The 22,756-nt window shown below is 56.5% G+C and overlaps 2 protein-coding genes across 5 annotated transcripts in view; one reads left to right on the top strand and one right to left on the bottom strand.

Annotated features, from left to right (window-relative positions):
• The first annotated feature begins 76 nt into the window (after positions 1-76).
• On the top strand, positions 77-11,054 carry GNPTG (N-acetylglucosamine-1-phosphate transferase subunit gamma). The gene is made up of 11 exons (XM_052635845.1): positions 77-136; positions 238-295; positions 375-442; positions 9,669-9,723; positions 9,787-9,870; positions 9,940-10,033; positions 10,105-10,219; positions 10,296-10,378; positions 10,452-10,583; positions 10,661-10,742; positions 10,839-11,054. The coding sequence occupies exons 1-11, from the start codon at positions 85-87 to the stop codon at positions 10,934-10,936; spliced, it is 921 nt and encodes a 306-aa protein (XP_052491805.1). The 5' UTR covers positions 77-84; the 3' UTR covers positions 10,937-11,054.
• UNKL (unk like zinc finger) overlaps positions 11,034-22,756 on the bottom strand; it is a 31,899-nt gene continuing 20,176 nt past the window's right edge. For all 4 annotated transcript variants that reach the window (XM_052635838.1, XM_052635839.1, XM_052635840.1 and 1 more), the window contains 6 exons: positions 21,314-21,491; positions 15,870-15,962; positions 15,155-15,382; positions 14,359-14,561; positions 13,928-14,185; positions 11,034-13,360 (listed from right to left, as the gene is read on the bottom strand). In XM_052635838.1, coding sequence (XP_052491798.1) covers positions 13,208-13,360; positions 13,928-14,185; positions 14,359-14,561; positions 15,155-15,382; positions 15,870-15,962; positions 21,314-21,491 — 1,113 coding nt within the window. In that variant the 3' untranslated portion in view covers positions 11,034-13,207. The remainder of the gene's footprint in view (positions 13,361-13,927; positions 14,186-14,358; positions 14,562-15,154; positions 15,383-15,869; positions 15,963-21,313; positions 21,492-22,756) is intronic.

The following is a 22,756-nucleotide window of genomic DNA, read 5'->3' as shown; positions in this document are numbered from 1 at the left end:
CTCCTCCGGCGGCCGAGTCGCGCGCGGGCACCACTTCCGGTTCCGGCGCCCACGTGACCGCGCAGCGGCGGCGGCGGCGGCGCGATGGTGGCGAGGCTGGCGGGCTTGGCGGTGCTGCTCGGGCTCGCGGCCCGCGGTGAGTGACCAGCCCGGCGCCTCCGTCCCGGAGCACCCCCTGTGGTCTCCGCGGCCCCGCCCGCGCTGCCTGCCCGCCTCCTCACTGCTTGCTCCCCGCAGGGCCCGCACCCACAGGCGCCGCCAAGATGAAGGTGGTGGAGGAGCCCAACACTTTCGGGTGAGTGGCCGCGCGGGGAGCGGGAGGTGCGGTGCCGCGGCCCGGGCCTGCTTCTTCCTGACCCTGCCGCGTCTCGCAGGCTCAACAACCCGTTCCTGCCCCAGACCAGTCGCCTGCAGCCCAAGAGGGACCCTTCACCCGTGTCTGGTGAGTGCGGGGCCCTGACCGCTGACGTGCCGGGGACCCGGGGCGAGCAGGGAGCCGGCCCAGCTTCAGCACCGGTGGGCCGCGTCAGTCCTCGGGAGCCGGCGCCACGGAGGGAGAGGGGCCTTGGAAGTTAGGACCTGGAGGCTCATGCTGTCCTTTGTCAGCCTTCTAAGTGCACGCTAACCTTCCAGAGCGTGCCTGTGCCGGGTTCACTAGTTAGGGACTTAGTCCTTAGTTTGTTTTCCTAGAGGTGATCTGTTATCAACTTGGTGTGTGTTTTCTTAAACGTTTTTTAATGCGTTTACGTGCATAAGCTTACACGTAAAAAACGTGTAGTAGGTTTTTTGTCGGAGAAGGCAATGGCACCCCACTCCAGTACTCCTGCCTGAAAAATCCCATGGCTGGAGGAGCCCAGAAGGCTGCAGTCCATGGGGTCGCTGAGGGTCGGACACGACTGAGCGACCTCCCTTTCACTTTTCGCTTTCATGCATTGGAGAAGGAAATGGCAACCCGCTCCAATGTTCTTGCCTGGAGAATCCCAGGGACGGGGGAGCCTGGTGGGCTGCCGTCTATGGGGTCACACAGAGTCGGACACGACTGAAGTGACTTAGCAGCAGCAGCAGGTTTTTTGTGTGTGACCTTTGCTTTCTTGTTTTGAGTAATACCATATTACTGCTCAAAACAGGGGATTCTCTGGTAGCTCAGCTGGTAAAGATTCCGCCTACAATGCAGGAGACCCCGGTTCGATTCCTGGGTTGGGAAGATCTGCTGGAGAAGGGATAGGCTACCCACTCTAGGGTTCTTGGGCTTTCCTGGTGGCTCAGCTGGTAAAGAATCCGCCTGCAATGAGAGAGACCTGGCTTCGATCCCTCGGTTGGGAAGATTCCCTGGAGAGGGAAACTGCTATTCACTCCAGTATTCTGGCCTGGAGAATTCCATGGACGTTTAGTCCATGGGATCACAAAAAGTCAGACACCACTGAGCGACTTCCACTATGCAGGTTTGCTTGTTTGCTGTTGTCGCTCACTGTGCGTCTTCGCTCTTCTCACTTGGTGCCTAGCATTCCATAGGATGCTCTGCGTTCTTTCATTGTCCAGCAAGGTGTTGTTTATGCGTTTTGGTCACTAAAAGCATTGTTGAGGAGAATATCCCTTCTAGGGGTCCCTGTTTTCTACACCTGTGGGAGTCGTTTCCTGCAACAGGATCTCAGGAATGGAATTGCTGTGTTGTTAAATGGGTGTTAAATATAACAAACAAAAAATCCAAGGGAATTCTCTGGTGGTCCAGTGGTTAGGACTTGGTGCTTCCACTGCAAAGGGCACTGAGTTCAATCCCTGACGCAGGAACTAAGACCCTGCAAGCTGCACAGTGCTCAGGCGTGTCCGACTCTTTACGACAACATGGACTGTAGCCCGCCAGGCTCCTCTGTCCATGGGATTCTCCAGGCAAGAGTACTGGAGTGGGTTGCCATGCCCTCCTCCAAGGGATCTTCCCGACCCAGGGACTGAACCCATGTCTCCTGCATTGCAGGCAGATTCTTTACCAATGAGCCATCTGGGAAGCCCACCAATTAAAGAGAAAAAATCCAAGATCTCTTTTTAAAACAAATATTTATTTGGCTCCAGCAGGTCTTAGTTGAGGCACTTGGGATCTTTGATCTTCACTGGGGTATGTGGGGTTGAGTTCTCTGACCAGGAATTGAACCCAGGTCCTCTGTGTTGGGAGTGCAGAGTCTTAGCCACTGGACCACTAAGGAAGTCCCCCAAATGTTTTTTTTTTTTCAATTGAATGCTACCGTATGTTAGGGTCTATGCTGTGGATGCAGAAATGAAGAAAACAGTGTCCTCATGGAGCTGACAGTCTTAATTGACAGGAGAGTAGGCTGACAATAAACAAAAAAGTAGGTAAAATGTAGACTGGTGAAAAGTGGCCTGTAGGTATGGAAGGCAGAGAAGAGTGTGTGTGGGGGGGTGTTCTGGGGATTACCATTTTAAATACGGGGTTCAGGAAAAGACTGAGAAGTGAAATTTCGGTCAGAAACTGAAGGGGAGTGGGAGTTAGGGCTGTGAATATCTGGGGGAGAAGAGTCCAGCAAAAGGAGTGGCCAAATACAGGCCGTGAACACGGATGCCAGGCTGGAGGGATTGGCCACGGGGTGGGAGTGGGGTGCTGAGATCAGAGACAGAGGGTACAGCTGTGAGCTTTCACTCTAGACAGAGTTTAGCTTTTTACTGTGAAAATATTGAGTAGAAAAACGGAGGAATGGGGCTGTGAACAGCAGCGTACACGCCGACTCAGTGCAAGAGTTGATGTTCTGTGCTTTACCTTCTTCTCGTTTGAGACCGGGGTTTGATCCCTGGGTCGGGAAGATGCCCCGGAGAAAGGAATAGCAACCCACTCTAGTATTCTTGCCTGGAGAATTCCATGGAGAGAGGAGCCTTGCAGACTACAGTCTGTGGGGTCACAAAGAGTTGAGCACAACCGAGTGACTAGCACATACACACAGAATGCCTTGTATAGCTGTCCTGGGTCCCACACTCGCCCCCGACCCTCGCCCTGGGAAGCAATCAAGGGAAATACATGCATCTGGTTAATTAGGCGCTGGGCCAGCTGTCTCACTAACTATGAAATAAGTGAGCGAGGTTTGAGACTTGCAGTTTATTTTGGAGTGTGTCCAGCCAGAGCTGGGCAGCAGGGCGCTATGGTCCACCCTTCACGAGGTCATTCTTTTCTCTGTCATCAGTTTGATTTGCAGTTCGGTTCCTGTGTTTCTGCTTGTGCTCAGTTTTAGTGCTTACTGTACACATTCGGAGAAGGCGATGGCACCCACTCCATCGCTCTCGCCTAGAAAATCCCATGGGTGGAGGAGCCTGGTGGGCTGCAGTCCGTGAGGTGGCTGAGGGTGGGGCACGACTGAGCGACTTCACTGTCACTTTTCACTTTCACGCATTGGAGAAGGCGATGGCACCCCACTCCAGCACTCTCGCCTAGAAAATCTCACGGGTGGAGGAGCCTGGTGGACTGCAGTCCGTGGGGTCACTAAGAGTCGGACACGACTGAGCAACTTCACTTTCACTTTTCACTTTCATGCATTGGAGAAGGAAATGGCAACCCACTCCAGTGTTCTTGCCTGGAGAATCCCACGGATGGGGGAGACTGGTGGGCTGCCGTCTATGGGGTCGCACAGAGTTGGACACGACTGAAGTGACTCAGCAGTAGCAGCTACACATTTTTACTTTTGATTTTTCCTTGACTTAAAAAAAAAATAGTTCTAGCCAATTTCAAGCAGGTGTGAAAGTGGGAGGAGGGTGTGTGAAGCACCAGGCACCCTCAGCCAGCTTTCTTTTTGCCACTCTGGTTACTTTGAAACTAATTTCTCTCAGTTTATTTGTAATATTTTGTGCATGTGTTGAAGGGCACAGCAACAGTATCAGTCGGTTAAATCCCCTCATTGTTTGAGATGTCTCTGCTGCTGCTGCTAAGTCGCTTCAGTCTTGTCTGACTCTGTGCGACCCCATAGACAGCAGCCCACCAGGCTCCCCCATCCCTGGGATTCTCCAGGCAAGAACACTGGAGTGGGTTGCCATTTCCGCCTCCAATGCATGAAAGTGAAAAGTGAAGGGAAGTCGCTCAGTCGTGTCCGACCCTCAGCGACCCCATGGACTGCAGCCTTCCAGGCTCCTCTGTCCATGGGATTTTCCAGGCAAGAGTACTAATGGTCTCATACTCTTAACCAGGCCGGTGGTTTGAGTAAGTAGGGAAGGGCCGTGTGTCGTGCACTTGACACGCGCCCACGTGTGCTCCAGCTTCCTCAACTCTATAGATCCCCTCCCTCCGGCTCCTTGCGATTTATCTACTAAGGAGACTGGCTCGCATGTTTCCCACATTCTGGACTGTGTCCATTGTATTCTCGTGGTTAACATTTGTTCGTGTAGTAGCTGGAGTCCAGCTGTGCACCTGCGTGCTGGCCGGTCTTCTGGGTTTCTCGAGAACAGTGGGGAGAGGTGTCCCCCACCTGGCCTCTGTCTCCTGCCTGAAGCTCTCGTGTACAGCCCTTTCTCAGGGAGAGGACCTTCCAGGCTGTTCCTGGTTGCTGAGTTTTTACCATGAATAGCTGTTGGGTTTTGTCAAAGGTTTTTTCTAAACCTATCAAGGCGATCCTGAGTTTTGTTTTTCAACCTGTTTCTAGGGTGGGGGAGAAGCTCTATACAATCAGCAAAAAGACCAGGAGCTGACTGTGGCTCAGATCATGAACTCCTTATTGCAAAATTTAGACTTAAATTGAAGAATGTAGAGAAAACCACTAGACCATTCAGGTATGACCTAACTGAAATGCCTTAGGATTATACAGTGGAAGGCCAAATAGATGATAAAGTGAGTGCCTGAAGAACTATGGACGGAGGTTCGTGACATTGGACAGCAGATAGTGATCAAGACCATCCCCAAGAAAAAAGAATTGCAAAAAGGCAAAATGGTTGTCTGAGAAGGCCTTACAAATAGCTGAGAAAAGAGGAGAAGCTAAAGGCAAAGGAGAAAAGGAAAGATATACCTATTTGAATGCAGAGTTCCAAAGAATAGCAGGGAGAGATAAGAAAGCTTTTCTCAGTGATCAATGCAAATAAATAGAGAAAAACAATGGAATGGGAAAGACTAGAAATCTTTTCAAGAAAATTAGACCAAGGGAACATTTTATCCAAAGATGGACACAGTAAAGGACAGAAACGGTATGGACCTAACAGAAGCAGAAGATATTAAGAGGTGGCAAGAATACACAGGACAACTGTACAAAAAAGATCTTCACAACCAAGATAATCACGATGGTGTGATCACTCACCTAGAGCCAGACATCCTGGAATGCAAAGTCAAGTAGGCCTTAGGAAGCATCACTACGAACAAAGCTAGTGGAGGTGATGGAATTCCAGTTGAGCTATTTCAAATCCTTAAAGATGATGCTGTTAAAGTGCTGCATTCAAGATGCCAGCAAAATCGGAAAACTCAGCAGTGGCCATAGGACTGGAAAAGGGTCAGTTTTCATCCCAATCCCAAAGAAAGGCAATGCCAAAGAATGCTCAAACTACCGCACAGTTGCCCTCATCTCACACACTAGTAAAGTAATGCCCCAAAATCTCCAAGCCAGGCTTCAACAGTATGTCGATGGTGAATTTCCAGATGTTCAAGCTGGATTTAGAAAAGACAGAGGAACCAGAGATCAAATTGCCAATATCCGTTGGATCATCAAGAAGGCAAGAGAGTTCCAGAAAAAATCTACTTCTGTTTTATTGAGTATGCCAAAGCCTTTGACTGTGTGGATCACAACAAACTGTGGAAAATTCTTCAAGAGATGGGAATACCAGATCACCTGATCTGCCTCCTGAGAAATATGTATGCAGGTCAAGAAGCAACAGTTAGAACTGGACATGGAACAGCAGACTAGTTCCAGATCAGGAAAGGAATATGTCAAGGATGTATATTGTCACCCTGCTTATTTACCTTATATGCAGAGTACATCATGAGAAACGCTGGGCTGGATGAAGCACAAGCTGGAATCAAGATTGCCAGGAGAAATATCAATAACCTCAGATATGCAGATGATACCACACTTATGGCAGAATGCAAAGAAGAATTAAAGAGCCTCTTGATGAAAATAAAAGAGGAGAGTGATGAAATTGGCTTAAAACTCAACATTCAGAAGACTAAGATCATGGCATCTGGTCCCATCACTTCATGCCAAATAGATGGGAAACAGTAGAAACAGTGAGAGACTTTATGTTTTGGGGGGCTCCAAAATCAATGCAGATGGTAGCTGTAGCCATGAAATTAAGAGATGCTTGCTCCTTGGAAGAAAAGCTATGGCCAACCTAGACAGCATTATTAAAAAGCAGAGACATTACTTTGCCAGCAAAGTCAAAGCTATGGTTTTTCCGATAGTCACATATGGATGTGAGAGTTGGACTATAAAGAAAGCTGAGCACTGAAGAATTGATACTTTTGAACTGTGGTGTTGGAGAAGACTCTTGAGAGTCCCTTGCACTGCAAGGAGATCAAACCAGTCCATCCTAGAGGAAGTCAGTCCTGAATATTCATTGGAAGGACTGATGCTCAAGCTGAAACTCCAATACTTTGGCCACCTGATGCAAAGAACTGACTCATTGGAAAAGACCCTGATGCTGGGAAAGATTGAAGGCGGGAGGAGAAGGGGACGACACAGGATAAGGTGGTTGGATGGGATCACCAACTCGATGGACATGAGTTTGAGCAAGCTCCGGGAGTTGGTTGGACAGGGAGGCCTGGTGTGCTGTAGTCCATGGGGTCGAAAAAGAGTCGGACATGACAGAGTGACTGAACTGATAGGCTGGGGAGCTTTGGCTTAACACCCTGGAACGTGGTTGCAATATAGCTGCTTTAAAATCCTGTCTGTGTAGGGAAAAAATCCCGTTTGTGATATTTTGTTATAGAAGCTCAAATGAACTAAGTATCTCATGTAAGTGGAATCATAAAATACTTGTTCTTCTGGGATTGGCCCGTTTCACTTAGCACAGTATCTCGAAAGTTCATTGTGTGGCCTGTGGCAAGACTGCCTTCCTTTTTAAGGCTGAATACACACTGCATTCTGTTCATTCATCTGTCAGTGCCCACTTGGGTTTTTTCTTTTTGGTTACTGTGAATAAGGTTGCTGTGAGCATGGTCCACGTTTGAGTCCCTGCTTTCAGTTCACACACCCAGGAGTCAGTTGGCTGTATCATGTGATTCTATTGGGTTGGCCAAAGGTTTGGGTTTTTCTGAAAAATCTTTAGAGAAAAATCTGAGATAAACCTTTTTGGCCAACCCCTATGTTTAAGCTTTCTGAGGAACCACCAAACTTTTCAGCAGCGGCTTGTACATTTTATATTCCCACCAGCAGTAGCAGTGTGCAGAGGTTCTGGTTTCTCTGTATCCTAACCAACATTTGTTTTCTGTTCGTTTAATAACAGTCATACTAATGTAGATGAAGTGATATCTCATTGTGGATTTGATTTGTGTTTATTTTTCACTTCAGAAAAATGTCTAGTAATCCTTGGTCCATCTTTAAAAAAGTTTTTTTTCCTGATGTATTTGGCTGTGCTGGGTCTTAGTTGGGGCATGAGGGATCTAGCTCCCTGACCAGGGATGGAACCCGGGCCCCTGCATTGGGAGCTCAGAGTCTGAGCCACTTAGTCTGAGCCACTTGGACCAAGGAAGTCCCCGTGGTCCATCCTTTGATTGGGTTCTTTGGGGCTTTGCTGTTGTTAAGGGAGCGCCCCCCGTTTCTAGTTTTCCTTTTGGTACCGCTGCCTTTGGCATCATTGCCAACACTGATGTTTGGTGCTGTGTGCTTGTAACTGTCACGACCTTGGTGAGGGGACCCTCTCCTGTATAACACCCCCCTTATCTCCCTGAACAGTGCTGACTGGTAGTCGTCGGGTGTCGGAGTGGCCGTCCCCGCTCGCTCTACTTGCATCTTCTTCTGTCCTCTCACTTTCAGCCTGCTTGCGCCCTCGAGCTTCAGTGTCTCTTATAGAGAGGATGCACAGTTGGGTGCATTTCTTTCCCCGTTTAGCCAATCTATGCCTTCTGAATGGGAGAGTTTGATCTGTCTACGTTTAAAGTAATCACTGATAAGGAAGGATCTGGAGAAGACAAAAACAGCAAAATTTGTTTTACCGTTGTTTTTTGTTGCTCGTTCCCTCCATTCCTTTTGTTGACCTTTTCCTAAGCGACCTGTTCTGACATCCTTATCTCCTTTTGTGTGTATTCTATGTAGCCATTTCCTCTCCAGTCGCCAGGGGATTACATATGATCATGTAACTCAAGTCTAACTTGTACACGATTGAAGTTGGTGTGACTTCAAAGACTTCTCCTGTACAACTCTGTCCCTCCCCAGCTTTGTGGTGGACTTCAGAAACTGACCCTTCAAGCGTGGATCTGTAATTAGACCCATGCCTCCTGTCTTTTGAACCCTGTAGGTTTGCGGCTCAGGACCGTGGCACTGCTTTGAGTTTGCCCATGTATTTGCCTTTCCTGGGGGTAATGAGGGGCTCCGTCCAAGGCAGGCTTGGTGGTAATGAAGTCACTCAGCCTTAGTCCGGGAGGGTCTTGATTTTGCCTAACTCTTGGAGGAGGATTTCCTGGATATAGACCCCTTCGTTGACAGTTTTGTCTCCCACCCTGCTGCTTCCTGGCCTCCCAAGTGTAGCAGAGATGTGGGTGGATAATCTCATTGATTCCTTCATGTAACGAGTCACTTCTTGCCACTTTCGACTTGGTGTCTGCCGTCTCTCTCGTGTCTCGGTGGGGGTCTCTCTGAGTGGGGGTCTCTCTGAGTGTGTTGTACGCGGAGTTCAGTGAGCCGCTTGAATCTGTTGGGGTTGGGGCAGTTATTTCCTCAGATCCCGTCTCTGCCCCTCCTCTTTGCCTCCACTGTCTCGTCACTGGTTCTTCTCTCTGCTCAGAAGTGTTGAACTCCTTCTGTGGGTCTGTTAGTTCAGTTGTATTTTTCGGCTCCAGGGTTTTGTAGTTCCTCTCGACCTGGTTCACTCTCTGCCCACGTGTCATCTTCTGGACACGCTTTGGTTCTTTCTGTTTCCCTCCAGCCCCTTAAGCATATTTTAGGCATTTGTTTAACTGAAGTTTTCAGTCAGTCCAGCGTCTGGGCTTCTCCCAGGTGGTCCTGTTGGGTTTTCCTTTGGAGAAGCTACAGGTGCGTTGCAGGCTGGCCCGGTGCTGGGGCGGCCTTCACCAGGGTGGGCATGTTCAGAGCCTGGGGGCGTCCGCGTGCAGGCCCCCGGGGTCTCCCTGCACTCCTCCTGTGTCCAGATGGCCTGCTGTGTGTGTCTGACCGTCACCCCTTGCCTGCAGCCTTCACGAGCAGCCCCCTTTCCTGCCTGGGATCTGAGTTGGTCAGAACAGAGGCCAGGCTCCTGGCAGGCCCCAGCCAGGCTGCTCCTCACGGCCTCGCTGGGGCGGGGGCTTCGCTGCAAGGGGCTCGCCTGGCTGCCGGCGAGCCGTTCTCCGGAACGCTGGGGGTCAGTGCTGCTGGTTGCAGTGGTCCTTGGCAGTGTTTTCATGGGGTGTGAGCTGGCGCTCTGAGATCACTCACGCCCTCCGCCTGGTTGCGCGTTTCCGGCACTCTCCGTCCACGAAGGGCCCTGGCTCTGGGTTCTGCGCCCGCTCAGGGCACCGTGCTCAGCGGGCTGCGCTCTCCCCGCAGGCCCCGCGCACCTCTCCAGACTCTCTGGCAAGTGCTTCAGCCTGGTGGAGTCCACGTGAGTGAGGGCAGGGCAGGGTGGCTGGGGGCCGGGGCCCCGCTGACGGCCCCGTGCCCGCAGGTACAAGTACGAGCTCTGCCCATTCCACAACGTGACGCAGCACGAGCAGACCTTCCGCTGGAACGCCTACAGTGGGATCCTTGGGTGAGTGGGGTGCGGCCGAGGCCCCGGGGCACCGTGCCCCACCCCGCCTCACTCTCTGCCCCTCCGCAGCATCTGGCACGAGTGGGAGATCACCAACAACACCTTCAAGGGCATGTGGATGCGGGATGGTGACGCATGCCAGTCGCGGAGCCGGCAGAGCAAGGTGGGCAGTGGAGGCGGGCGGTGGGGGGGGGGCCACCTGCTTCCCCCACTTGCTCACTGAGGTCCCCCCAGGTGGAGCTCACCTGCGGCAAAAGCAACCGGCTGGCCCATGTGTCTGAGCCGAGCACCTGTGTCTACGCACTGACCTTTGAGACACCCCTCGTCTGCCACCCCCACTCCTTGTTAGGTGGGTGCCTGGGTGGGCAGGGGGGGGGTTGGGGAGCAGAGGGGCTCAACTCAGCCAGTTTCTATCGGACCCTCAGTGTACCCGACCCTGCCCGCGGCCCTGCAGCAGCAGTGGGACCAGCTGGAGCAGGACCTGGTGGACGAGCTGATCACAGCCCAGGTGAGTCACGAGCAGGCCCCGGATGGGGGCCGGGCAGCCCAATGGGCGCTCCCTCTTCATCCTCCACCTGCAGGGCTACGAGAAGTCGCTCAGGGCGATTTTTGAAGATGCTGGTTATCTGAAGACATCAGAACCAAGCGAAGCAGCGCAGCAGGAAGGAGGCACCAAGGGCCTGCGGTTTGAGACACTGGAGAGCTGCCAGGAGGTATAGACACGGCCCACCCCTGGCCGAGGACAGCCTCCCACCAAGGGCCTGACCACCCCTCTCCACTCCCGGTCTAGGCACATAAGGCCCTGTCACAGGAGATAAAGAGACTGCAAGGCGTGCTGACCCAGCATGGCGTCCCCTACGGGAAGCCCACAGGTCCGTGGTGCCCAGTGGGGGGTGGGGGGCCCAAGCCCACCTGGGCTTTGCGCCTGCCGGTTGGGTCCTGACTCCCACTGCCTGGTGTTCTGGCAGAAACACCCAGCTCTGAGCACTGGGACCCCCAGATGCCCACGGCCGGGATAGCGGAGCCCCTGCGAGGTGACCCTGGACTGCGTGGGGACACCCTGTGACCCTCAGGGCTGTGAGCCTCAGCCTGAAGACCTTTCTCTCCTTCTGAGCCAAGCAGACTCTAGGGGTTGTCCTCAAAGATGCAGACAAAATAAAGATCAGAGTTTTAATTAATTTCCATACTGATAAAAATAATTCCATGAATTCTGTAAACCATTGCATAAATGCTATAGTGTAAAAAAATTTAAACAAGTGTTAACAACTTTAAACAACTCACTACGAGTAAATGATTATGCATGATAAATACTACCTTCTGGGTTAAGAAAACTCCATCCCAACAGCATTCTCATCTAAACACTCAAACATACAGATTGGGGCTTCCATAAACTAATTTGTATGAAGCATCCACAAGGAGTCGAGGTCTTCTGCCCACAGCGACAGATGGTGGGACGATGGGATGTCACCGCTAACACTGAGCACTCAGGAGCTGAAACTTGGCAGCAAGAACCGCGGCCTCGCCAAGCACCGTGTAGCTTCAGCTGCTACACCCAGCACCCCCTTGTCATCTGAGTGCGGGGCGGTGACACCCTGAGACCCTGAGCCTGGCCTGGCCCAGCCTGGGAGGCTCACTCCGCCCCTCAGAAGGCCAGGGCCACCCGGCCGCTGGGGGACAGCCCCAAGAGCCCCACCCCGGTGGTTCTTTGGTCTTCCCACCACACCTGTCCTCAGAGCCAGCAAGTACCTGGGGGGGGGGGGGGTGCGCCTCCAGTTCCCAGAACCCCACAGAGAGGACTGACCAGGGTAGCTTATAAATACACCTAAAGCTTAATTGTTCCTGTTTATAATTTGAAAATGTCTAGGCTAGAAGTCGATTACAGACATTGTCCCATTTCCCTAGAAGGCCAAAGGCCTGCCATGGGAAACAAGTGCATAAATATTAATAAAAATAAAGAACTTTAAACAGTGATAACAATAGCACAAAATATACGTAATTTCTAAGAGCTAATAAATCATCATCACTATAATTAGAAACAAGGTTCACCACAACCGAGTCAGAGTTACCGTTAGCAGCGGGCGAGCTGCACCGAGCCGTGGACCCACCTTTGAATGACAGCTTTCCCATCAGTGTGTCTTACATTAAAAAAAGGTTTCCAACCTCTCACTACAGTAAATACATTCCAATTTGGTCACTGATAAAAATTTTTACCTAGTCACTTCGCACTTTTAAAAAATGCTATATAAAGTCTTTGGCACAGCCCTGGGCAGGCGGGCAGGGGCGGCTTGTCCCTTCCGGGCCAGGGCCCAGTCCTCGCTCCGCGCCCGCAGCAGACTCCTGGGAGATCCTTGCCCTATCTATGCCTGTGAGTAAGGTCTCGGCCAGCTACAGACTGCTTTTACTTCCTCCCGGATTCCTCGGAAAAGTGACCCAACGCAGACAGGAGAGACCGAAGCCGCCACTGAGATCCAACCTGTTCCCAGCAGCCCTGCTGCCACCCTGGCCCTGCATAGCCCTCACAGTGGCCAGGCCCCCCCCACCTGTGGTCACATGACCACAACACCTGGACAAACAGACCTGGCAACAGTGTCTCCCACGCGGTTGGGCGACTGGGCGTGGCTACAGCCAGGAAGCCCACCAGCGAGCTTGGGGGAGGAGGAGCATGGAGGGCTCTCCCTGCCGCCCCACTGCCCTGCTGACTTGAACGCTGGCCAGGTCCAGAGACGAGGAATGCGCCATCCCCAGCTCTCCGAGGCATAGGCACTTGAGCGGGGCCTGCGGCCACAGGGCTGTCACTGACGCTGCAGTTACTGTGCACACGGTCAGGAAGTGAGTTCCCTTCATAAAATTTCATCTACATGTATACGTCTCTCAATAATCACTCTGCTATAAATACTATTGGTTTGCACTTAATTTGAAAACTGTAAAAATCCTAGGTATCTCTCTACTAGATAAATGCTCACTTCGTAAGTACTAATCTCAGATAGGAACTAACATGGTTACCGTGCTACGGGCTGAGAGAGACCGAGAGGAAGTGCTCTGTTCACAGTACACATGTAAAGCTTCATATTATCGCCTATTGAAAACACGAACCTCAAAGCAGCTCAGAGCAACTTGGAACCTCTGCCTAAACTCTTCCGTCTACAAAGTGCTTCTCGGGACTTGAGCTCCCAGGATCCAGTCACAGTGGTGTCAGGACCACAGACCCCGAGGGGTCACCCTGCCTTTACGCCCCGTGGGGTGTCAGGGTCTGCGAGGAAGAGTCTGAGGCCGTGGGTGGGCCGCGCGGGGCTGGGGTCCCGACGTCGGTGGCACCAGGAAGCGCACGAGGCAGCCGTCACCAGGGCAGGGGCTGGCCTGTGCAGTAGGCGCACTCGGGGGCGCTGCCTGCACAGGGCTCGCAGAGCACACGGTGCTGGCAGGGCCGCAGGACGGCGCCCGCCCGCTCCCCGCACATCACGCACTGCTTCGCCCGCAGCTGGAAGATCACCTGTGGGCCAGGTGTGAAGCACCATCAGGCAGGGGCAGGCTGCCCTCCCGCAGCCACCCAGGAGCCAAGAGGGAGGATCCACCACAAGCCTCCGGGGTGGGGCTGGGCTCCAGGGCCTGCGCCACCACAGGGCGAGGGAAGGAGAGCCGGGCAGGTGGCCGGTGGAGGGGCCTGGGCAGGATGGACCCCAGCTCCCGAACAGCCTCCGGCAAGAAAAAGCCAAAGCCCGTGTGCAGGCCCCTCGGAGATGAGGTGTGTGCGGGCTGGGCCAGGGAGGTGGCGTGCATAACAGGCAGGGCCGGGGAGCCCCCAGACGCCCTGGGCTCTAACAAAATGCCTGGTGTGGAAGGGTCTTCCTGCTGAGCCAAGGGCAGCGGGTTCAGCACTACAGCAGGGGTGTGACCAAGGATCCTAGAAGGTGACCCAAAGATGTGGGCGACTTGGCCCCTGTCCAGGGGGGCACAGTGGCTGAAAAGGCGAGTGGGGAGTGGACGGAAGCTGTGCCCGGCCCCCCACCCCACCTCGGTGTTCAGCTCGCTGGTTCCTTGAGGACGAGCCTGGACTCACCCCGTCCACGGCCTCCAAATCCAGGCGCAGCTGACTCTGCAGGGAGTGCAGCTTGGGCAGGGGGATGGCACCTATGTCGCCGCAGCCGCTCAGCCCGGGGAGCGCGGAGGCCAAGCCCCGGCCCTCCAGCTCCTCCTGCAGCCGTCGGAATTGCGCCTCCACCTCCTCCTTCTTCTGCAGCGCCAGCTGCCGGGCACTGTCGGCTGCGAGCGCCCGCTCCTTGGCCTCCTTGGCCTCCCGCTGCCATGCGTCGCAGGCCTGAACCCCAGAAGCTGCGGTGATCTGGCGGAGCCGGCGCCCCGCCCCACGCCCCGCCCCGCCCCGCGGGCCCCGCCCCGCCCCGCGGGCCCCGCCCCGCCCCGCGGGCCCCGCCCCGCCCCGCGGGCCCCGCCCCTGCCCCGCCCGCCGGCACCGTGGCCCCCACAGCTCACCTGCTTCACCTGCTGCCAGGACTCCTCCCACTGCCGGATCTTCCTCTTGGCCTCGTCCAGCTGCCGCCGGACCCGGGCCAGCTCGGCGCTGCTGGGATTCACGCCCGAGGAGGCCGCGGGGCCGGCGTTCAGGATGGGGGACGGGCTGGGAGAGAAGCTGCCGGAGACGAAGTCCCAGATGCTGCCAGGGACGCCGTTCAAGCCTGAGTGTGTGGAGGAGCCTGCTCGAGCTTGGGCCTCTTGGGCATCCCCCCAGCCAGCTCTGGGGACCCCAGCCCTGCCCCCCAACAAGGATGCCTGAGCCATCACTCGCCCGAAGAGCTGCGTCATGGGGGCCGCGGAGCTCAGACCCTGGTCCCAGAACCCTGTCCACACTTAGGACCGGGAGGACCCCACAGGGTTTCTGATTATGTGAGTGACATCTATTGATGTATGTGACATTAGAGAGTAAAACAAGTATTTAAAAACATGGTTTCTTTAAAAAAATAATAAAAATAAAAATATTGTTTCTTTAAAAACAAATCACAAGTTTCCATTTGCAGATGCATTCTGCAAATCCATCTGCTTCTGTGCTTGGCCTCTGCTGACTTCGTGCGCCTGGCAGTCTGCGAGGCGGGTCCCACCACAGTGGCGTCCTAGGGCGGCATGGGGTCCCAGGCACGCTGAACCCCCCAGAGGTGCAGGTACGAACCCCAGGCCCCCTTCCCAGGGCATGTGCAGCCAAGCAGCTGCAACAGGACATGATGGACCGCACGGTGGCTCCCCCCCAACCCTGGGGGCCCTCGAGGCCACTCACCAAAGGAGTTGTAGGATGAGACTGAAGGGCCCAGCGCTCTGGGCTCCGACTTGAGGGGTGGCGGCTGCTGGGGGGGCGTCATGGCCGAGGAGATGAGTGGGCCCGGCAGGGACTGGGAGAAGGAGCCGAGCGGGGAGGCGGACAGGGATGAGGAGGAGTGCAGGGATGGGGAGCGTGGCAGGCAGCCCGGGATGGCCACAGGGGCCGAGCCCCCCAGCGACCTCTGACCTGCACAGAGTTGGGGGTGTGGCGTCGGGTTAGTGGGAGGCAGTCGCTGCAGTCCCAGGGACCAGACACGACAGGAGACCCTCTGCCCGGGAATCACCCAGCACTGCCCGAGCTGGGGGACTCCCACCCAGGTGAGAAGGCCACATGTCTCACCCCTCAGATGCTCTCTAGGCCCACCTGGGTGACCTGTCCACAGGCACAGTGGTCCCAAGACGTTTTAGGCCCCATAAGTGGTTTAAGATCAGAGAAATTTAAAAAAAAAGATGAACTTTTACATTGAAAAAAACGATTCAGTATCTGACATGAACTGTGAACCTATTTGTCTTCATACCAATGTGGTGGTTACCCATCTCCTCGGAATGGCCACAAAGGCCTGCCCCTGACTCTGCAGGGGCTTTGGGGTGGGGGGGTGCAGGGAGGCAGACAGGACCCCTCCCACCCCAGAGGCACAGGGGGCGGCCCTGGAAGGTGTGGGCTTAGGCACTACCTGCGGGTCCCAGGTCACGGCCGTCGTGCTCCTCCAGGTCCTTATCTGGGGACACGAGGCTGATGTCACCAAGGTGAAGGTCTAGGGTGGATCCTGCGGGACAGACCCAGTGTCACCGAAGGGGGATCCAGGCTCCTGTGGCGGGGGGACCTGCCTGGGCTCGGGGTCCGCCCTTCCTATAGCCATGGCAACACTGCCCTCATCTCGCCGACTCAGCTTCTGATCGTTTGGTAAAATCTGACCAGATCACATGCCTGCCTAGTACAGAAAATCTGAGGAGGGTGACGTCCATGGGGAGAAAGGGGCTCACGGACAACGACGGGCGACCTGCACTGACCTCCACCCCAGGGCCCAAACCAGGTCCCGCAAGTGGGCAGGGCTGTTTCCCTCCTGTTCTGCTGGGGACCCCCGTGCACGCCCCCAGGCCTGTCAAAGGGACAGGGGAAAGGGCCGTGGCCCTCTTGGTGCTGACCACCCCCCACTGTCCCCACCTGACACGCCCTCCTGGGGCCCTGGCACCGACTGGGATGCTGTCTCGGGATGGCCAAGGTTGGGTCCCCCAATGCCCCGAGTTCCCGTGGCCCCATGGGGGCGACTTGGGGAAGGTGTGGCCTGGGGACCAGGGTCCGAGGGAGCAGGAGCTCCAGGGACAGACCCAGGGCCTGAGCGGCCACCCAGCACAGCCACAGCCAGGTTTGGGGAGACGTGGTGATGCTGAGGGCCCAGCACATGAGAGCGCTGCCGCCCCAGATCCCTTCTGTCCCCACCTCCTGCTGGGGTCCGCTCCAGAGCACGCCCTCCAGAAGGCTGGGGCCTCTCTGGCACGGCCCGGTCTTATGCCCCCTGCTGGCCACAGGGCCCCACAGTGCCCCCGATGCCTGGCCGGACGCACCGAGGCCCCAGCCTCCAGCCCGGAGTGGACCATGGGACCCTCGTCAGGCCTGCCTGTTCTGAGTCAGCCTCCCACCTCCGCTCCCAGGTGCCCGGTGCCAAGTGGCAGAATTCCTGGGTGGCAGTCTACAAGCGGCAGAGGGCTGCGCTTCTACCAGGCTCCAGGGGCCAGCCCTCCTGCCTTCCCAGCAGGCAATCCTCAGTGGCCCTCAGCCTGTGGATGCTCCGGCCCCCCAATGCCTCTGTCCTCACGTGGTCTTCCCTCTCCTTTATTCTGTGTCCAAATCTCCTTCTTCTAAGGACACGTTATATCATATTAGGGCCCATCCTAATGACCTCATTTTTACCTTAATTACACCTGTAAAGACTTTTATTTTTCATTTTTTGGTGAGGGGCAGGCTGCACTTCACGGCTTGCAGGACCTTAGTTCCCGACCAGGGGTTGATCCTGGGCAGTGAAAGAGAGGAGTCCTAACCGCTGGACCACCAGGGAATTTCCTGCAAAGACTTGTTTCTAAATAAGGTCACGTTCCCAGGGTCAGGGGCAGAGAGTGCAGGGCTGAGGCAGGCCTTTAATTTAACCCACAGTAACTGGGACCACCCATCCTTGCCAGGCTGTTCTCTGTGTCCAACAGCACCTCCTGTGGGCTGAGGGCTCCAGGCCTCTCAGGACCCCTCCTGCCGTGGTCAACTCTGCAAAAGAGGCCACCTCTGGCTCCCACCCTTCCTAAGACATGATCACAGGCCCCGCAGACCCTCAGCCAAATCCACCCCGAGTTGGCTGACCCCCGCTTCTTGCGATCCCCAGTTGCCGTCTCATTCTTCAAACTGTCACCCCAGCCTTGCCCCCCAGCCCTGAGTGGTGCTCCTAAACGCCCCCACCGCCACCCTCCACCTATCCCTCTCCCCTCCTCTGCCTGGGGCCACCTCCCAGCCTTCCCGTCCTCCTTGGCAGCCCCGCAACCCCTCCTGTGGCTGTCAGACCTGGACACCAGTGACCTCTGTGGTGCTGACCTGCAGACACCAGCTGTCCTCCAGCGCAGCTGCATCACCGCCTGCCAGCAAGGGAGGGCCCACAGCAGCCCCGGCCCCTTAGCAAACTGTGCGTGCGGGTGCCTCCCTCAGGCTGCTGCACCAGCACCCACGTGCTGAGCAGGAGCCCAGCACGGCCCTCAGCTCCTCTCCCCCACCCCCTTAGGGCCCCCATCTCTGCACGCTGCCCAACCCTGACCTCTTCTGTCCCAGGAGGAGACTTTCAGGGATGCCAACCCCTTCACGTCCCAAGGCCTGCCTCCTAGAAAAGATGCACCCTCCCCCTGCCACCCCCCCCAGTGACTGGTCCACACTTCCCAGCAGGACCCTCTCTCACCCTCACCCACTCCAGCGAGGGCTCCTCTCTGCCTCCACACTGCGGCACTGCCGTGGGCAGCAGCTTCGCACACAGCTCCCATCAGCCCCAGCAGTTCTGAGAAAACTCCTGCCCAGCCTCCAAAACCCTTCTCAGAATCTTCCCCTGCTAGATCCCTTCAAGTCACCTGGACTGTGTGGTCCATCTCAGACCCAGACCACTGCGGGCTGACGTGCAGACTCACCTACTGTGCATAAGCAGGGTGACCTGCCCATTGCATACTTGCCCCGCACCACCTCCCCAGGCTCCCAAACCACCAGGCACGTCCACTGCTTGGGACACACCAGTCAGCTGAACCCGACAACGTGGACTTAGCCCTTCACCCTGCAGTGGGGGGAATCAGGTTGGCTTCAAAGCTGGCAGAGTTTCATAAACGTTTTTTTGACTAACAGGCGTGTAAAAGGAAGGAGCGGATGGATGGATGAAAATCAACTGAGTGCAGGAGCCTTCTTCACCTTGAAGGCATTTACTTCATCCCACTCCCCCACCCCCACCCTGTGACTCAGCACAGAGGGACCTTGCTGTTGCCCTGCCCCCTCAGGTGCAGCCGGGGCACAACCGGGACCAACTCTCACCTGACAAGCCACAGCCTGTGTGGGGTGGTGGCAGGCGCCCCTGAGAGGAGTCCTGGCCCCCAAAGGAATCAGCGCTGCTTCTCTCCTTCTACTACACACCCCGCTTCTCCCTGAGATCAGATCCAGGTTCTGAGATGTTCTCTCAAAAGAAATGACTTTTAACACTCAGAATCTACGTGACTGAGTCACCTGACCTCTAACCCGCTGTGTCAAAGTGCCAGGAACTGCCCAGACATTAGTGAGCAATTAGCTGAAAACTGCTGAGTAACAGCCCTGGCAAAGCTCAGTTCCCAACGTGACACAGCACATCTGAGGGATGCCCAGGTCCCCAGGACCGGGAGACACACGGGGACAACTTACAGCGCAAGGAATTAGAGGCCAGAATGGGGAACCCTGACCCGTCACCCCCTGGGGCGGGCCAGGATGCCCCTGGCGGGCTGTCCTTCCGCTAATCGCTAGATGGACACGCACCCAACAAAGCGGCTCATTGCTGGTCTGAGTTCCCCATAGTGCAGCGGCAGTTCGCAGCGGGACAAGGCAGAGACCCTGGGAGCGGGAGACCCACCCCCGCTAGGCGATGCAGGTTTCCCTGGAGAACCCGGGGGATGGCACCCACGCAGGAAAGACCTGAGCGCCCCGCAGAGCAGGGTCCTAAAGACGGGAGATTTGTTTTGACCTCATTCCTCAACCCGTAAGATCCTGGCACGGACCCCTGGCTGTCACACCTGGTCGGGGCGCGGGTGCCGCAGACTGCTACGAGGGCCACTGGGAGGGGAGGGGGCGGCCGGGGCGGCGAGAGGAAGAAGCGGATGCACCGCACCTGAGGGGTCACCTGGCCTGCTTAGGGGGGCGGGAGTTGGCCGCCTGCGGGGAGGGGATGGGGGGGTGCATCTAGCGGGGAGTGTTGGCACACCGCCCCATCCGCAGCTCCGGAGAATGACGGCCCGCACCCTACCGGCGCGGGGCTGACGATGCTGACTCACCGTTCCCGCGCCCCGCGTTGGTACCGCCGCCGCCGCCGCCGATTCAAACGCGGCCGGCTCCCCGCCCGCCCGCGCCGGCCCCGCCCCTGGTGACGCAAACCTGATCGCCCTGCCCCCGCACGGAATGCCCCGCCCCCGGTGACGCAAGCTTTAGATCGCCCCGCCGCCGAAACGTCCCGCCCCGGTGACGCACGCCCCACCACACCCGGCCCCGCCCCCCGGGTACCCCCGCCCGGCTACCCACCCCCCACTGGTCCCTGGCCCCGCCCCCGGGGTACCCCGCCCCTGGCCCTGGTCCCTGGCCCCGCCCCGCCGCGACTGGCCGGCGCACCGCGGACAGGTGCTTGCGGACTGGTGCTTGCGGACTGGTGCTTGCGGAGTGGTGCTGGCCTCGCGCCTCCGCGTCCTCGGAGCACCGCGTCCCCACTGCCCAGAGCACGGGCCTTCGGCGGGGCACTCCACCTCTTCGCACCAGCACCTGACTCTTCCGGCGCTGCGAGGCGGTGTGCTGGGACCCCCGGCCCAAGGTGTGCGAAAACCACCGCGGCGAGGGCTGCTCTGGTGGGTTAAAGTGGGATCTCCACAAGCCCTGTCGCTGGCCGGCTGCTCCTACTCTGCCCACCCACAGCGGCTCAAGTAAAACGCTCAACCCAACGTCTGTGGGTCAACAGGCCATGACCCTGCCCTCAGCTACCCAGAGCCCCGTGTCCCTCCCTCCCGGGTCCCACCGTTTGCCAGCCACCTGGCAGTGAACTCTGCAGGGCTCCACCTGTTTGTGTGAGGTGGAAGGCAAGGGAGAGGAACCTGCCCAGTGGCCCTGAAAGGGCTCCGCGGAGTCCATGAAGGGGGAGGTCTGCAAGGAGCGCTGGCTTGTTTGAGCTATCAGGCAGTGACTGCATCGCAGAGGTGCAGCCTGAACGGACCCCGGGGGAAGCAGGGTAGCCAGCACCTGTCAGCCCTGCAGCGGCGGTGGGGAGGGCGGGGGGAACTGTGCACTCCAGGTCCTGGGTGCCAACAGCGGAAAGGCCAGCCAGAGCTCTCCTCCCCGGGCGAGAGGGCAGCTCTGAACATTCTGTGACTTCCCACAACAGCAAGGTACCCACTGCCCAGACGGGGACCAGGGGACCGGCGTGACCTGGCAGACGCCATCTCACGCACCAGCTCCACTCTTCCCTGGGCTTTCACCACAGTCCCGGCCAGGGCTCTGTGCCCTGACCACCACCCCTAACCGAACCCCCGCGTCCGATTACGTGGGTGATTAGTTTACAAACCCACAAGGATGCCCAGCCGCCAGGGACGCCTCCACAGCTGGCAGCGGTGCCTGTGCCTTGGGAACGCCTCCCACTCCCCACCCTGGTCACCGTCTGACCTACAGGACCCGTCATTTCTCTGAAGCCTCAGGTTCTCAGTGGTGCTGCCGCTCTGGCCCGCCCGTGGCGCCCAGCAAGGTAGGCGCTCTCCTGGGGCAGCACGGCCCGAGTGGCAGGTGACCACCGGAAATGCGCTTCTACAAAGGAGCGTGTGCACACACCTGTGCACAGGAAGGTGTCAAGGCTAGTGCAGAGAGGCAGCAGAGCCCCGGGCTTACCTGGGACACCCTCGCCGGTGCTGCTGGAAGGGTCGAGCGGGTGGGTGCGGGCCGAGAGGGCGGGCAGAGCGGTGGGCGAGGAGCCGCCTGAGCCGGTGCTGGACGCCAGGCTGGACGCGAGGCTGGAACTCACGCTGGGAGCGAGGGGGTGACCCACTGCCAACACCGCAAGGTGGCTCTGTGTAAAGACACAACAGGATGAGCCAGCACTGGGCTCGGGGACAGCAACGTGACCACGGCCGCGCAGTGACAGAGGACAGTGGGGGACAGAGAAATGACAGAGTCACAACGGACAGGCCAGGTCGCTTCGCTCCCCAAAGCAGACCAGAGAGCAAACTACTTTTCGAGATATTCTAGAGGGAGGGGCTTTAAATGTCTGGTTAAGTTAGAAACCGTCACCGCAGAATCGTAAGCTGTTACCACCCAGGGATGGAAACAAGTGCATCCAGAGAGTGTCATTCTTACTAGTGACAATAGAAAGAATCACGATAATGGCGATGCAGAGCAGAAAGGAAGAAGCCACCAGGGCACGAGCAGACAGCCAGCAACGCTTCTGATGATGTCGATGAAATAACCTTGTAATCTCATTATCCAACAACAAAAATAAAAGATTGGGGCAATTCGCATTATCTTTATTTGATAGATTAAAAGGAAGAGAACTGGCACAATCTTGGATAAACAGCCAGGAACGTGGAGGGCACTGCGCACAGTAAAGGCAGCGATAAAAATGAACTGAGTCATGAAGTCAGGCCTCGGGGCTTTCCAAGGTCACCAGGAAACCAGGTGTCAGAGGCTGTAGCAAAGCGAGACCGTATGTTGTCTGGGCTTTGCTGTCAGGGCCCAGGGACTCAGGGTTCTGTGGCTGCAGGAGGAGACGGAGGTCCTGGGGAGGAGTGGACGGCACCCACATGCAGGAAGGGGTCCCCAAAGCAGCTCTGAGCACCAATTGCCCGCAAGAGCCAGGAGGCCAGCCTCACGGCCATGGTGTCCCCTGGACATTCCAGCAGACCCTTCAAACAAATGGAAAGCTCAGGGCCCCAGGGGCCCTCTTAGATGGCTTTCCGATACGGCCCCCCAATCCCTGTTCAGTGTCCCTGGAGCCTGGCTTTGGGACAGGACGGAGGGGGTCCCTGGGTGTAGGTGAGCACTGGCTGGTAGATGAACTTGGCCAGCCTGCTCACAGCACCTGAGGGGGTACAGCTCACTCATCACATCAGGAACTGCCCAGCCCTCTCGGGGTGCCCTGTCATGCACCGCACTCCTTTCCAGGCCCTTCCTCCACAGCCCTGAGACCACAGCCACGTGCCCTGTTGGCTACGCTACTATTAACATTTCATGTTTCAGATTCTTAATGAGCAATGTCTCAATTTCAATATCTTTTTAAAAAGTCACAAAGTAACTGGGTTGTATTTTTACTTTCAATCATCCTGCTGACTTCAGAGA

The sequence above is a fragment of the Budorcas taxicolor genome, chromosome 2, assembly GCF_023091745.1.
Source record: "Budorcas taxicolor isolate Tak-1 chromosome 2, Takin1.1, whole genome shotgun sequence".
NCBI lineage: Eukaryota > Metazoa > Chordata > Mammalia > Artiodactyla > Bovidae > Budorcas > Budorcas taxicolor.
Note: the sequence above shows the minus strand (reverse complement) of the source record. Positions and strands in the feature narration are given on the sequence as shown.